The sequence below is a fragment of the Magnolia sinica genome, chromosome 5, assembly GCF_029962835.1.
Source record: "Magnolia sinica isolate HGM2019 chromosome 5, MsV1, whole genome shotgun sequence".
In the NCBI taxonomy this organism is placed as follows: domain Eukaryota; kingdom Viridiplantae; phylum Streptophyta; class Magnoliopsida; order Magnoliales; family Magnoliaceae; genus Magnolia; species Magnolia sinica.
In genome coordinates, this window is record NC_080577.1 from 22,329,608 (window position 1) to 22,342,914 (window position 13,307).

The window sequence follows — 13,307 nt, forward strand, 5'->3', positions numbered from 1 at the left end:
CCAAAATTGAAGCATACCAAAGCTCAATTGGACCGCGCAAGAGGAAACAGTGTGAAGTGAATGCCTACAGTTGAAAACTTCTTGGGGCCACGGAAATTTTGAATAAAGTTGATATCCGTGTTTTTTTTTTTTTTTTTTTTTTTTTTTTTTTTGTGTGTGTGTGACCCTATAAATAAACATCACTGTCGTCCATAGAAAGGTTTCAACCATGGACGCCATTATCACACACTGTTTCCCTGTGGTGTGGCCCACTTGAGCTTGGGATATGTTTCAATTTTGAGATCATGGCCTAAAATTATCTGAAAATATAGATGGACGGCGTGGATAAGACACATAAATCTGCGGTTGGCCCAGGGAGTTTACTCAGTACGCAATCTGCTTCCATCATCAGGTTTTTTTTTTTTTTTTCAAACACACGCACAAACACCGCCACACCCTCACGCAGTAGTGAGATTTCACCCACCTATGGGTACTCGAACCCTTGACCACGTGTTGAAACTCCTAAGAGTCTACCACCGGAGTAAGAGCAAGGACCCAACCATCATCAGGTTGATCAGGCCAACTAACTCATCAAGTGGACCACGTATAGAAGGAAAATAGACACTCCAAGACACTTATGAGTGGCTCAGGTGATGAGTTGGTCTACAGCCTGATTTTTAGGCCACGCATTTACTGAGTCATAAAATGAATGGCCCAGATCCTGTACACATGGGCCCACCCGACCGGTCTCGTACAGTGCTGAGACGGCACGTGTGCCGCGAATCGCGGAAACGGATTGGCTACTCCCCCTGCCACCAGCCATTGGCTGGTGGTCGGTGCTCTGTGGGCCCCACCATGATGTATGTGCTTCATCCACGCCATACATCTATTTTTATAGATCATTTTATGTAATGAAAGAAAAAATGAGGTATATCTCAATCTCAAGTGGAGCACATTACAGGAAACAGTGTTGAATGAACATCGACCATTAAAAACGTTTTGGGGGCCATAAAAGTTTTGGATCAATCTGATATTTATTTTTTCCCTTCATCTGGGGTCTTTATAACCTAATCAACAGATTGGATGTCAAATAAACAGTACATTGGGGCTTAGGAGGATTTTAATGGTGGATATCCAATCATTATTTTTTTCTGTGGTGTGGTCCACCTAAGATTTATATCCCTATAATTTTTTGTATCAAGCCCTAAAATGATCTGTAAAAATGGATGAACTGAATGGATGAAACAAATACATCATGGTGGGGCCCACAGAGCACCGACCATCAGCCACGGGGCTGGTGGCAGGGGGAGTAGCCAATCCGTCTCCGCGAATCGCAGCTTCATTTCTCAACTGCTTCACCTACCGTCACATTTTGGCGCGCAGCTGCTTTGAACCATAGCCTTGGTATTTCTCTCTCCGCAAGTACTTCGCCCGGGCTAGCTAGCGGTTTTTCGTCGATGATTCGATTCGAAAGAGGAAAAATGCGCGGATGCGATGAAAAAGAGGAGGAATTCAGGAATTTCCGTTGTTAAAGATCGACCTCAGATCCAGAAATCGTCAGATAGATGCAGCTTCGATCGAGTTCTGAGCTCTCAAATTTGCCACTGTTCTAGGGTTTCTCATCAAACCTTAGGTTTTGATCTCTCTTTCCCTCTCTCCAACTCGATTCCTGTCTATTCTTCCATTGTTTTGATCGCGAAAGCTTTGAAACGATTTATCTATTGGTGTCTGTTACGGTGTGTATTTTATTTGGGAGGGTTACTGGGTCCTGAAGATAAGCAAATGAACGGTTTCATCCGATTTAAATACACTTGGGGTCAATGGTCTTGCGATCCATGCCCTACTGTATGATGAAGCTGTCCCTAAAATCTTCCAGATTCGTAGATCCTGTTATTTTCCTTTGTGGACCACACAAAACATCCGCAAAACATAGTTTGAGGAAAAAAAAAATTTCACACACACATAGTGAGGATGAAAGAACGAAGAGCCCAATGGTTAGCATCTTTGAATCTGTGAGATTTTTGGGTCATCAACCATCCATGTGGGGGTGCCATATGACAGTCTGGAGGACTGTACCATGGACGTCACATGCACGGAATCCGGCACTTGAGTAAACTATAGATTGCTGAGGTCTAGGATAGCAGAACTGGGAGGAACAACTTGAATTTAGGGAACCGGATGTTATTAACAGTACGTATATTTATTTGATTTGCAGAAATTCCAGAGCTGTTTTATTCTTGCCCCATAAAGCAAGACCCTTTGACACATGCAATTTCCTTGTTGATGTGAAAAATCAGAGAGGAAATAGGAAATTGCCTGGTCCAAACTCTTGGATTTTTTGGACGGAGTTTTGTACAAGTGAAGGCTACCATTCAGTGTACCTGACCGTTCATCTGGTGGGCACTGCTGTTGTGGAAAATACTGCAATTTACAACCCCACCAAGAAATAATCTTCCTAGTCTTGCAATTGTTAGCCTGCAAATGGATAGTTAGAACTAAAACATGACAGACAGGAAAAAAAGTCAACTTGTTTGATGGCTGGAATTGCTTGATGGAGTAGAGATTTGGTCCTGCACCATCCACAATTGCACCCACCAGATGAACTTTCTTGATCAATGAATGGTGGGGCCAACCTGCAAGGAATGCTGGCTCGAACAAACACACTGCAAGGTTTGGTCTGAGCATGTATATGTAATGTGAGCTTTTCTAAGCCCACACGAACCTCTGCACATGTAGAATGTGTGGAGGACATGTGGGCCGTTATCTGGTGTGCCCCACCATGAAGATGACCAGTCTGAAAATCAAGCCGGTCAGCACATCAGTTGGGAACATACATACAAAAACAAAGGATGGTTAAGGAAAACTGGCCAACGGTTCACATTGAACTCTATTTAATTTTCTGCCTGATTATCGGATTAGCTTGACTTTGGGCCAGGTCATATGCAAGGTAGCCCCATCTGATATTCCGTATGAATGCCCTAATACCTGCCAGGTTGGCATATTTGGCCTTGTGTAGAGGTGCATTAGCAGAGGTGCATGTGGGCTTTGCAAAACTCTTTGTCATGTAACACATCATTTCAACTGAAGTGTTCATTTTGTTATTATGCTTGTTTTAGAAATCAAACTGTTGCATCTGCAAGCTATTGGCCACAGACCATAAATATTGAGTTATTTTCTATATAAAAAATTCTATTTGTCCGGACAAACTGTTTTCACTTCACAGATATGAGCAGAGTGAAAAGGGTACGGTTTGCAGACCTTGATACTGTTCGTGAAATAAATCGCCAACCAGATGCTTCTTCAAGTCCTGCTAAAAGCAGTCTTCCCCGGAGCTGTAGGTTTCCAATGTCTGCCTGTGTTTGCTTCAGTTTTCTGGGGAATGTGAATAAGCTATGTTGCATTTGATATTTCGCTCTTTCTTTATGGGTATTCTATAAAACAGATAAGTCAATTGGGACTGCTTGTTTTTCATGCAATTCTGTTGGGCCTGTTTGGTATGCGGGATTAAATGGCATGGAATTACATTAGATGGAATTAACACCATTATTGCATGATGATTGCATGTCTAGAAATACCATGGTATTTTGATCGTCCAATCCCACGTTTGGGATCAAATTCTTCCTTTAGGAAAAACACAGTATTAAGTGAAGCCTGCATTTGGTGGACCATGGAATTGCAATCAGTGGACTAGATTTCACAACTGATGCTGGCCACCTATATGCATATGCAACTCAAATGTCATGTGTAAAGGGTGCATATGAATGTGCGGCGTCGATAAAACACATGCATCAATGTGGGCCCTTAGATGTAGTGGATTTCAAAATCCACCAGAAATCCCGCAATATCTACTATTGGCACTGGATGATATGATACCCGGATTGATCCAATCCTTCCTGTTGTTTCCAAATGCCGGATGAAATTTGCATGGGACCAAATGCAATTTCATACCATCTAATCCCACCTAATACAATGCACCAAACAGGTGTAGTGGGTGATGGAATGTGTCAGTAGAGTTTTGTTCCCTTTTTTCCTTCGTGAAATCTAGATTATCTTACATGAAATATTTATGCAGTCGACAACCCGAAAACTTCTGAGTACCAATATTACCAGAAGTTACGACAAGCTGCTAGCAGTAAAGGTCATTCTTATCTACGTGATAAACAGGAAAACCATTTGAATGATATTGAAGCAAGTAACTATATGAGAGGTAGGAGCACATTTCATGCAATTATGTTATTTGGATCCCTCAGTTTTTCACCCTGGATGCATTCAACCAATGTCTCATTAGCTACCTTCCATGTCAGATTGTCTTATAAGAAATTCTTTATGTAGTGAACAGGTTGAAATCTTCTATAAGGGAAGACACTGGCCGTAGTGTTCATTCTTGTCTATCACATAAACAGGAAAACCATTTGAGTAATCGTTTGGGAGGTGGGTTATCAATGGAGATAGCTTCTCAGTGCTTTGCTGATCAGAAAAGTGGATTTCATACATTATGCTCATTGGATACCTCGGTCTTTCTCCCTAGACGCATTCAACTTATGGTCTCATTTTCTATCTTTTGTTCTGGAGCAGCTTAGCTCGATCATAAAAGATTTTTAATGTACAAGAAAACTTTTATGCAGTTGATGACCCAAAGACTTCTGAGTACCAATATTTTACGAAACTTCAGGAAGATACATTCCACAGTATTCATTCTCATCCACCACATAAGCAGGACAAGCCTTCGAAGAAGATAGGAGCAAGTAATTGTACAGGAGGTAGGTTGCGAATGCAGATAACCTCTTAGTTCTTTGCTTAGTGGTTACCTACTTTCCATCTTGGAGTGGCTTAGCTCGATTGTAAAAGATTGCTTTTGTCCAATTGTTTTACTTCTTGATCATTTACTGCCAGTTGCAGAGCTGTGTAACTTGGTCAGCCAGAACTATGAAGTGAGTAGGCCATTGACACCCATTGAAAAGGCCACACCTATTGAGCTGAAATCTTCTTCTGTAGCAGACCGAGCCTCAAGAAACTCAGGTGGCCACTGTGATGAGAAATTCATGTTGCTTCTTACTCCCCTTCTGATATAACGTCTCTGTTCATCCTTTTTATAATTTAAACTGTTGCATATGCTTTCTTGTTTAAGCCTCAAATTCCTTTTCATACTCTTGGCATGATTTCCTCTAACACGTTGTATTGAGGATTGTCCTCTAGCTGATGCTTAAAATGTGCCTGTTAGATCTCAATTTGGCACTTGCACCATCATTTCTCAACAATGGCAAACTTGAGATCACAAGCCCTTGGACCTAGTCCTAGCTGTTGCTTGGTTTTATGTCAAGCCTAAGCAAATACTTGTCTAACAGCTAACTGCTTACCTTGTGGGCTGCATACTAGCCATATTTTGTTCTGGAGGCTACAGAAGTGGACATGCCACAGGCTGTTTGTCCTGCATAAATGGTTGTAACATTTTTTTTTCCTTTACTGTTAAAAGTTGCTCCCTCATCAACTTTGGGTAAAGGAGTTCCTTGGCTTTTACTCTTGTTTCTAGCAAAGTCAGTATTCATACAGTAGTTCTTGAGGTGAGGGAAATATATGTCCCTGATAGTCAGTGGTGCTGAACACTCTTCTAATTTCTGTTATCATGTTGTTCTATAAACAAGATGTAATATGAAAATTGTGTTGTCATGCCACAATAAATGCGTAAAAGATTCCTTGATTTTTTTTATGAAGTTAGTTTATGAAACTGTAAGAAGTACGCATCCAAACAAACATTGCATGTCACAAGTCATAAAGATGTATGTTTTTGTTATCATAAATTTATGATTGTATCATTGCAATACTTTTCTGTGTATGCAGTACATGTTGTAAATAATATTATTTTGTGTTTCTGTAGAATACATGATGTGCGTTGCTTCTCTCTGTGTCAATGCATGTTCCATGTTTACACTTAGCATATAGGCAATAATATTCAAGCATCTATCTTCTGTATGTTATGTGTACTGAGGTTAGCTTTCATTTTATTTGAGAGAGATCGGATAGAGTTATTTCTCAACCACATCTCCACTTACTATTTTTTAAATAAAAAAATCAGCATACCGCTGGTATATTTAATATGACACCATGGCTCGTGAGAAGCACACGTTTTTTATTAGAAAAGTAGCAAACTGGCTCATATCACTTTGTGTTCTTGGGAATTTGCAGTTGATGTGAAAGGTTATCAATGTTATTAATTCTTTGTTTTCGGCCAAAGGTATATGGTATCTATTAACTACTGATATCTATATGAGGATTGAGGATTTCTTTACCTGTAGTTAGCATTTAGCACAAATTATTTTATTACATGCAAGCTGTAAGAACTAAAAAGGACATTCAGTTGATAATCTTGCCAAATTTTCAGAGTTGCAATTCAAGAATGGGGAAATCTTTTCCAGGAAGAGACACAAATTACTTAAGTTAGCTGCAAAGGCGTTGTCTCATGATGTTGATGAGTTCTCTTCAAATGGGTTAGACATGTTTTCATCAAAAAGCTCTTTTCACTTTCTTGGGCTGCCTGTTAGTATGGATTTGACTTGAAGTTTTGCTCAGATCTGATTTGCTTTCGGAGTTCCTTCAGCGACTGGGAATTGAAAGCAATGCGAGCAATGTATGCTGCTTCATGTTTCACTAATGTAGAATCATTAGGTGTCGCTTGATAATCTGGCATTGTAGAAGTTCATAAAACAATTACCCAAGGAATTTCTGCAGGCCCTCTCTTAGTTATTAGATGATTTTGTTCATCAATTGTCCACAAGTAACTGACCTAATTGACTGATGTTCAATATTAATCTAATTCTGTGGCAGAGCGGTTGCATATTGAGGTCAAGGCCAATGGACTTAAACATCAATTCCACCTTTCTTGCTAATCCAGAAACTTTTCTGTCTGTTGAGGAAGTTCCCCATACTACAAAAAAGTACCTTATGCCATCTACTGAAGATATCAGGGAAAAGGGTTTGCCTGAATGTTGGGATGCTGAGGAGGACACTCTCATTCACCCACTGTGGGATAGTCTGGATGCTAACTCTCATTCCACTGGGTGTGCTCATGAAACAAGTCTTCCATACAATAGCAGTCGATATGATAGTGAACGGGATGGTGGAAGAATGACAAGTTTGCACACCGAGAGGAACTCGACCTTTGGTATTGATCTGGGTACAGAATTCTCACTTAACAGAAGCAGGTGTATTATGTTGGAGCACATGCCATCTGAATCAGATTGCCTGGCCCACAAAATCTTTCCTTCTTCTGCATACTCTCCAGAGCAAGCGCTTGTCCTGAGAAACATATCTAGTTTAAGAGAGCTGGATGAGATCTATGGTCCAAAGGAACCTGCACTCTCAAGAGAGAGATGTCCTCTTCAATTACTTTGTTGGGCTGACAGCAGTCTGGTGAATGAGCCTGAGTTGTCTATTGCATCTCACAGGACAGGAATGAACTTAAATCCCATGGTTGCTGATCATTGGAGGAGTTTTGACAGCAGTCTGGATGCAATTGCACCCTGTTCCCCATCTTTATTCCACAAGCAAAATCCTCCAAACTCTACTCTGCAGAAACTTCTTTTAGATTGGAGACCGAGCTCTGCCATTGGAAGATACATCCTTGAAGAGGGGGGTTTCCCAGTTGAGGAATCTGATAATTTTCCATTAATATTATCCCGTACGCAGAACTACCTCGATTTGACAGAAGGATGCAGATTAAGCGGCAATTATAAAGAGAGAAATCGCAATATTTTTGTTAGTGAGGCTTCTCAAGAGAAGTGTCATACGAATTTGGATGCTGTCCTACTACCCTCCAATCTCGATCTCGAATTCAGATGGAAGAGCTTATCAGCAACCAATTTCTTCAGTGAAAATAATCTGGTCACCTGTTCCCATCTCCAATTTCACGAAAAGAAGAAAGAAGACCTGTCCATATGCATGCGTACTTGCAATGAATTCAATGGGCACCAAACTCATTCTCATTCTACTGATGACATGTTTAACATCTGTGGCCTGGAGTCCTTCAGTTGCAAGCTCCCTCTGAATCAGAAAAGGGCCCGCCGGTTGCTGCTTGATGGACCAAGCTGGCACAATGATGAAGGAGACATCTGATCTGACTTGAGCAAAAGCAAATCCAGCTGACAGTTTTCATGCTTCGGTTTGTCTTCCTGAAACTGAGATTACACTTAAAAAGCAAAACTGCCCATCGAGGTATAAGCTCATGTTCATGTTCGCAAAGCTGCTGATGCTTTCACTAACTACTTTGTGCTCAATGATTTCTCATTCTTTTTGTCTTTTATTTTCCCGGTGACTCAATTCTTATTGATGACTTTATTTTAGTAGCTTTAGATGGTTGGGGTATTTGCTATTTTTGAAATTTGAAAGAGCCTGCACATGTGGTGGTACTAGCACATGAGAAGATGAATTAGGATGCATCTGGAATCTCTTTAGGTAAAAATATAAAGCTATAAATATCAGCTGTAATAGAGAATACGTGTCCCACTGTCCAGGGAGGAAATATATGATGCGTGACTAGTGTCTTTGCTCTGTATATGGGGCCATCTTTTAGTAATCCGGACTGATGGTCTGTTGTGTAGTTGGAACCCCCCCCCCCCCCCCCAAATAAATAATAATAATAATAAAAATAATAATAATAAATAAAATAAAATCCTTGATGAGCCAACTACCTTCCAATTTGTGGCATAGAAACATTGGTTAGAACAGATATGACAAAGGTCTGCTGTCAGTTGAAGAAATCCTGAGACCCTCGCTGCTATTTTACAACCTATTGATCTTTTTGAGCCTGGTCTGACTGTGGGAAAACAGAAAACTGGTCTGGCTTACTGAATTGTGGCCTCGGTTTGTTAGAGCTGAAAATCTGTATACAATGGGAGGAGGCAGGTCAAGACCATATCAGTTTTTTGGGTGTTTGTGTTTCAGTACCTTTTATAATTGGGGGTTTTGCATCCTTTACATGATTGAGGGGCTTTGTATCACAGTTCCCAAGTAAACTAATGTTTGTGTTTAGATGCCTAATTAATTCAAATATGTTACATATACGTTGTTTCTGTAAGATTTACCTAATAAGGTTAGGCTAGATGAGGTATCATCCCAAAATCAAATTGATCAAGCAACCCTAACTACCTCTTAAAATGACATGTCTGTTGAGTTTGGAATCGGTCCACTGGATCTCCATTAATCAGCCATTTAGAATCCTAATTTTGGTGCATTTGAATTTATGGTGTTACAGTGGTTGGATATCAGGTACTTGGATGCCAAATACATGCTGCTGCTGTTTATATGGCATCTATCTCAAATCTGAACTGCCCAAATAATGGGACCCACTGTATTATCTCCTTTTTCTATTATTAAAATAAGTAGTCAACTACCAGTCTTTGATTGATGGGTTTTTTCTTGTCATTTGATTTCCATAATTGATGTATGTTAAAAACATGGTTTCATTATTGTGATTTTACCCACAAGATCAATTCCATCATATAACCTTGTTAGTTGTTAGCCACTTAACCAACAAGACCATGATTGAAACACCCAATTACTAATCTCTCTAAGTTTTAGGGTGCATTATCCATTGTTGCCTATTTTGTGGCCCACCTAATGACTATATAGACCTGATTTTCTGGGGCATCCTATTCTATTATCATGGTGGGCGTAGGTGAATAAGTTCTACACATGGTATTAACCTCCATATGCATGTTGATAACCTTTACACGAGCGGTGAATAAGAATCGTAGGGAAAGCTCTTTCTACGAATGTTTGTGGAGGATCCGGCCTCAGGAGTTCCTTTCTTTTTGGCAGGAAAGGTGGGCTGGAACCCGAGCGTCCACGTTGAAACGCGGCTGGCCACTCACTGAGCTGCTGACTCGAACCAGAGGACGCGGATTGCCTACTGAGACTGCCAGTAGTGACGTCCTTACTGGACGGTGATCTGTGTGCCCCACAATGATGTATGTGTTTTATCCACGCCATCCATCCATTTTGGATCATTATTCTAGGGCGTGAGCCCAAAAATGAGGCAGATCTAAATCTCAGGTGGACCACACCACGAAAACAGTGGTGATTGAACGCCTGCCATTAGAACTTTCTAAGGCCCACTCTAATGCTTGTTTGCCATCTAACCTACTGATTAGGTTACAAAGACCTGTGTGAAAGGAAAACACAAATATCAGCTTGATCCAAAACTTTTGTGGCTCCCAAGAAGTTTTTAATGGTCGGCGTGCAATCACCACTGTTTCCTGTGGTGTGGTCCACCTGAGATTTTTTTGTCTCATTTTTGGACTCAGCTGCCAAAACGGATGGAGGGCGTAGATAAAATATATGGAAAAATGGATGAAGGGCGTGGATAAAACATATGGCAGTCCTGTCCGGAAGAGGAGTGGGCACTATCCCACCAGGAGCTAGCTATAGACGGACCATCCTAGCAGGAGATGCGACAGTCCTGGCACGGGCATTGTGTGGGGTCCGTATTAATGTGTGTTTTATCCACGCCGTCCATACATTTTGATAGATAATTTGAGGTCATAAGCTCAAAAAAGAGTCAGATTTAAGGCTCAAGTGGACCATATCACAGGAAACATGGGGATGGACGCGGCACAGAAGTTTCGGATCAAGCACATATTTATGTTTTCCCTTATGAACAGGTTAGACGGCAAATAAACATCACGGTAGTCATTAGAAAGGTTTCAACCGAGGGCGTCATTGTTACCACCGCATCCTGTGGTGTGGTCCACTCAAGCCTTCGATCTGGGCTCATGCCCTCAAATAATCCATCAAAATGAGTGGACGGCTCCTGGTGGGGTTTGTACCCAACCTGCTGCCAGGCCTAGTAAGGGATTTGTTGGGCCCACTGTGATGTATGTATTTTATCTACACCGTTTATTCATTTTGACGGATCATTTTAGGGCATGAGCCCAAAAAGAGGGGCACGGCTTGAGTGGATCCCCGGTTCCATGGATACCTTGGGCCCACTATAATGTATGTAACTTAAATCAGCACCGTTCATCCATTTTGACAACTCATTTTAGGTTGTGATTCCAAGAAGTAGATACAAATCTTAGGTGGACCATATCGCAGGAAGCCATTGTGATTGAATCCTCACCATTGCAAACTTTACGAGGGCCACCGGAATGTTTATTTTCCATCCAACTTGTTGATAAGGTCAAAAACACCTGGATGAAGAGACCATGCAAATATCAGCTTAATCTAAAACTTTTGTGGGCCACAAGAAACTTTTAATGGTCAATTACCACTATTTCTTGTATTATGGTCGAGATTTGGATCTACTTCATTTTTTTGGATCAGTCTTAAAATAAGTTTTCAAAATGAATGAATGGCATGAATATAAGGCACGTACATCATGATGGGTCCCACGGTCAGTGATCCCACCCACCCCACCTAGCTAGGTGGACATTAGAGCCGGACAGAATCCGACCCGATATGATCTAAACCGAAGGCCAGGATTGGGTAGGCCTACTCAGATTCGACCGTACATCGAGTTGAGTTCGGATCAGTGGTCAATCCGGACCGATCTTATCTGCACAATGTTCATTTAACACTGTTTCCTATAATTTTGTCCACCTGAGATTGGGATATACCTCATTTTTGGTTTAATACCATAAAATGATATAGAAAAATAGATGGACGACATTGATGAAATAAATACATTATGGTAGGGGAGTAGCCAATCCATCCTCTCATGCCTCAGCTCAGGGCTCAAGGTGCATCGAGCACCAAGTTCTGCCAGATTGCTCAAGAAAAGAAAGAAAACAGGAAATGGTTCTATGCGATTGAGCTCTTGGGAACTTCTCATGAGGTCGAGCTGTGTGGGCCCCACCATGATGCGTGTCTAACATCAACACCGTGCATTTGATGGGTCCCCTTTAAATTATGGGATATCCTAAAAATCAGATGTATATGGAGCTCAAGTAGTCCATATCATCTAAAATCATATGAAGACATTCCTAAAACATATAAAAGCACTTGATGGGGCCCACTTAAAAATTGGATGCATGTGAAACTTGGTATGACCCCTCATCCAAGTGGGACACATATAATCGATGGTCTGGATTTGTGAACCACACCTCAGTGGGCCCAAAAAATGATTTTGAATGTTTTAATGGGAGAGTAACCCATAACCCCTCTCAATTTTTGTACTTGAAGCGGACTTGCAGGTGTACCACGCTAGTGCATTGATGTCAACAAGTTCTGTGGGTCCCATCATGAGGTATGTGTTATATCCAAACTGTCAATCCATTTGGCGGGCTCATCTTAAGGTTTTAGCTGAAAAATAAGACAGATCTAAAGATCAAGTGGACCACACTGCACAAATATATATATATATATATATATATGAACCGTACCCAACCCGATTCAACTCGGTTTTTCTGACCGAGTCGGACTTAGTTCGAGTCAGGTCATCAATGCAACAGATCGAATTGAGTCAGAGGACTCGAATTCGGTCCTGGATTGGATCGAGTTTGGGTCAGTGCATTGAAAGTTTCGGACCAAGGTCCAACTCGACTCGATGCCCACATCTAGTGGACATGGTATCCACTGAAGCCGCACTCAAAAGAAGGTAGATCTCATGCTCGAGTGGACCATACCATGGGAAGCAGTAGTGACATTGACACCCATGGTTATCCATTTTTATGGTTATCCATTTCTATAGCCCTCAGGTTATGTTTATTTGCCATCCAACCTTTTCATTAGTTGTATAGGTAAGAAAGCTTAAATATTAGCTTGATCCAAAACTTACACGGTTTATAAAGAAGTTTTCAACTGTAAGTGTTTAGTCTCCATTGGTTATTGTGTTGTGGTCCAAATGAAGCTTTCTTTGATATGCCTCTTTTTGAGCTTATACCCTAATCTTATCCATTAAAATCAATGGATGGCATGGATAAAATAGTGAGAATATGCCTCCATAGGTTATTGTGTTGTGGTCCAAATGAAGCTTTCTTTGATAGGTCTCTTTTTGAGCTTATGCCCTAATCTTATCCATTAAAATCAATGGATGGCATGGATAAACTAGTGAGAATATGCTTAGCTAGTTTTCGATCCTAAGACTGCACCCAAAAGAAAGTAGATCTCAGGCTCAAGTGGACCATACCATGGGAAGCAGTGGTGACATTGACACCCACGGTTATCCATTTCTACAGCTTAAATATTAGCTTGATTCAAAACTCACGCATAATTGGTTACTGCATTGTGGTCCAAATGAAGCTTTCTTGAGTCGGGATCCTCTGTTATCAGGTCAACAGAGAATTCCTGTTACCCTAATGGTTTGGCGTCCGAAGCTGTTTTTTATTATTTTTATT

General features: G+C 40.9%; 2 protein-coding genes across 3 annotated transcripts; both read left to right on the forward strand.

Moving 5' to 3' along the window:
• The first annotated feature begins 1,367 nt into the window (after positions 1-1,367).
• LOC131245736 (uncharacterized) lies at positions 1,368-4,399 on the forward strand. Of its 2 annotated transcripts, none has more exons than XR_009170959.1 (4): positions 1,368-1,612; positions 3,203-3,405; positions 4,052-4,186; positions 4,312-4,399. XR_009170959.1 is itself a non-coding variant. In XM_058245394.1 (4 exons), the coding sequence occupies exons 1-4, from the start codon at positions 1,474-1,476 to the stop codon at positions 4,321-4,323; spliced, it is 390 nt and encodes a 129-aa protein (XP_058101377.1). In that variant the 5' UTR covers positions 1,368-1,473; the 3' UTR covers positions 4,324-4,399. The 2 variants fall into 2 exon arrangements, 1 of the variants encoding a protein (XP_058101377.1); XM_058245394.1 differs by having other exon boundaries at positions 3,203-3,313; positions 4,319-4,399.
• A 183-nt stretch (positions 4,400-4,582) lies between these two features.
• LOC131245735 (uncharacterized) lies at positions 4,583-8,411 on the forward strand. Its single transcript, XM_058245393.1, has 4 exons — positions 4,583-4,739; positions 6,359-6,464; positions 6,547-6,604; positions 6,802-8,411. Exon 4 carries the CDS (start codon positions 6,829-6,831, stop codon positions 8,086-8,088), a length of 1,260 nt encoding a protein of 419 aa, XP_058101376.1. The 5' UTR covers positions 4,583-4,739; positions 6,359-6,464; positions 6,547-6,604; positions 6,802-6,828; the 3' UTR covers positions 8,089-8,411.
• Positions 8,412-13,307: the final 4,896 nt, after the last annotated feature.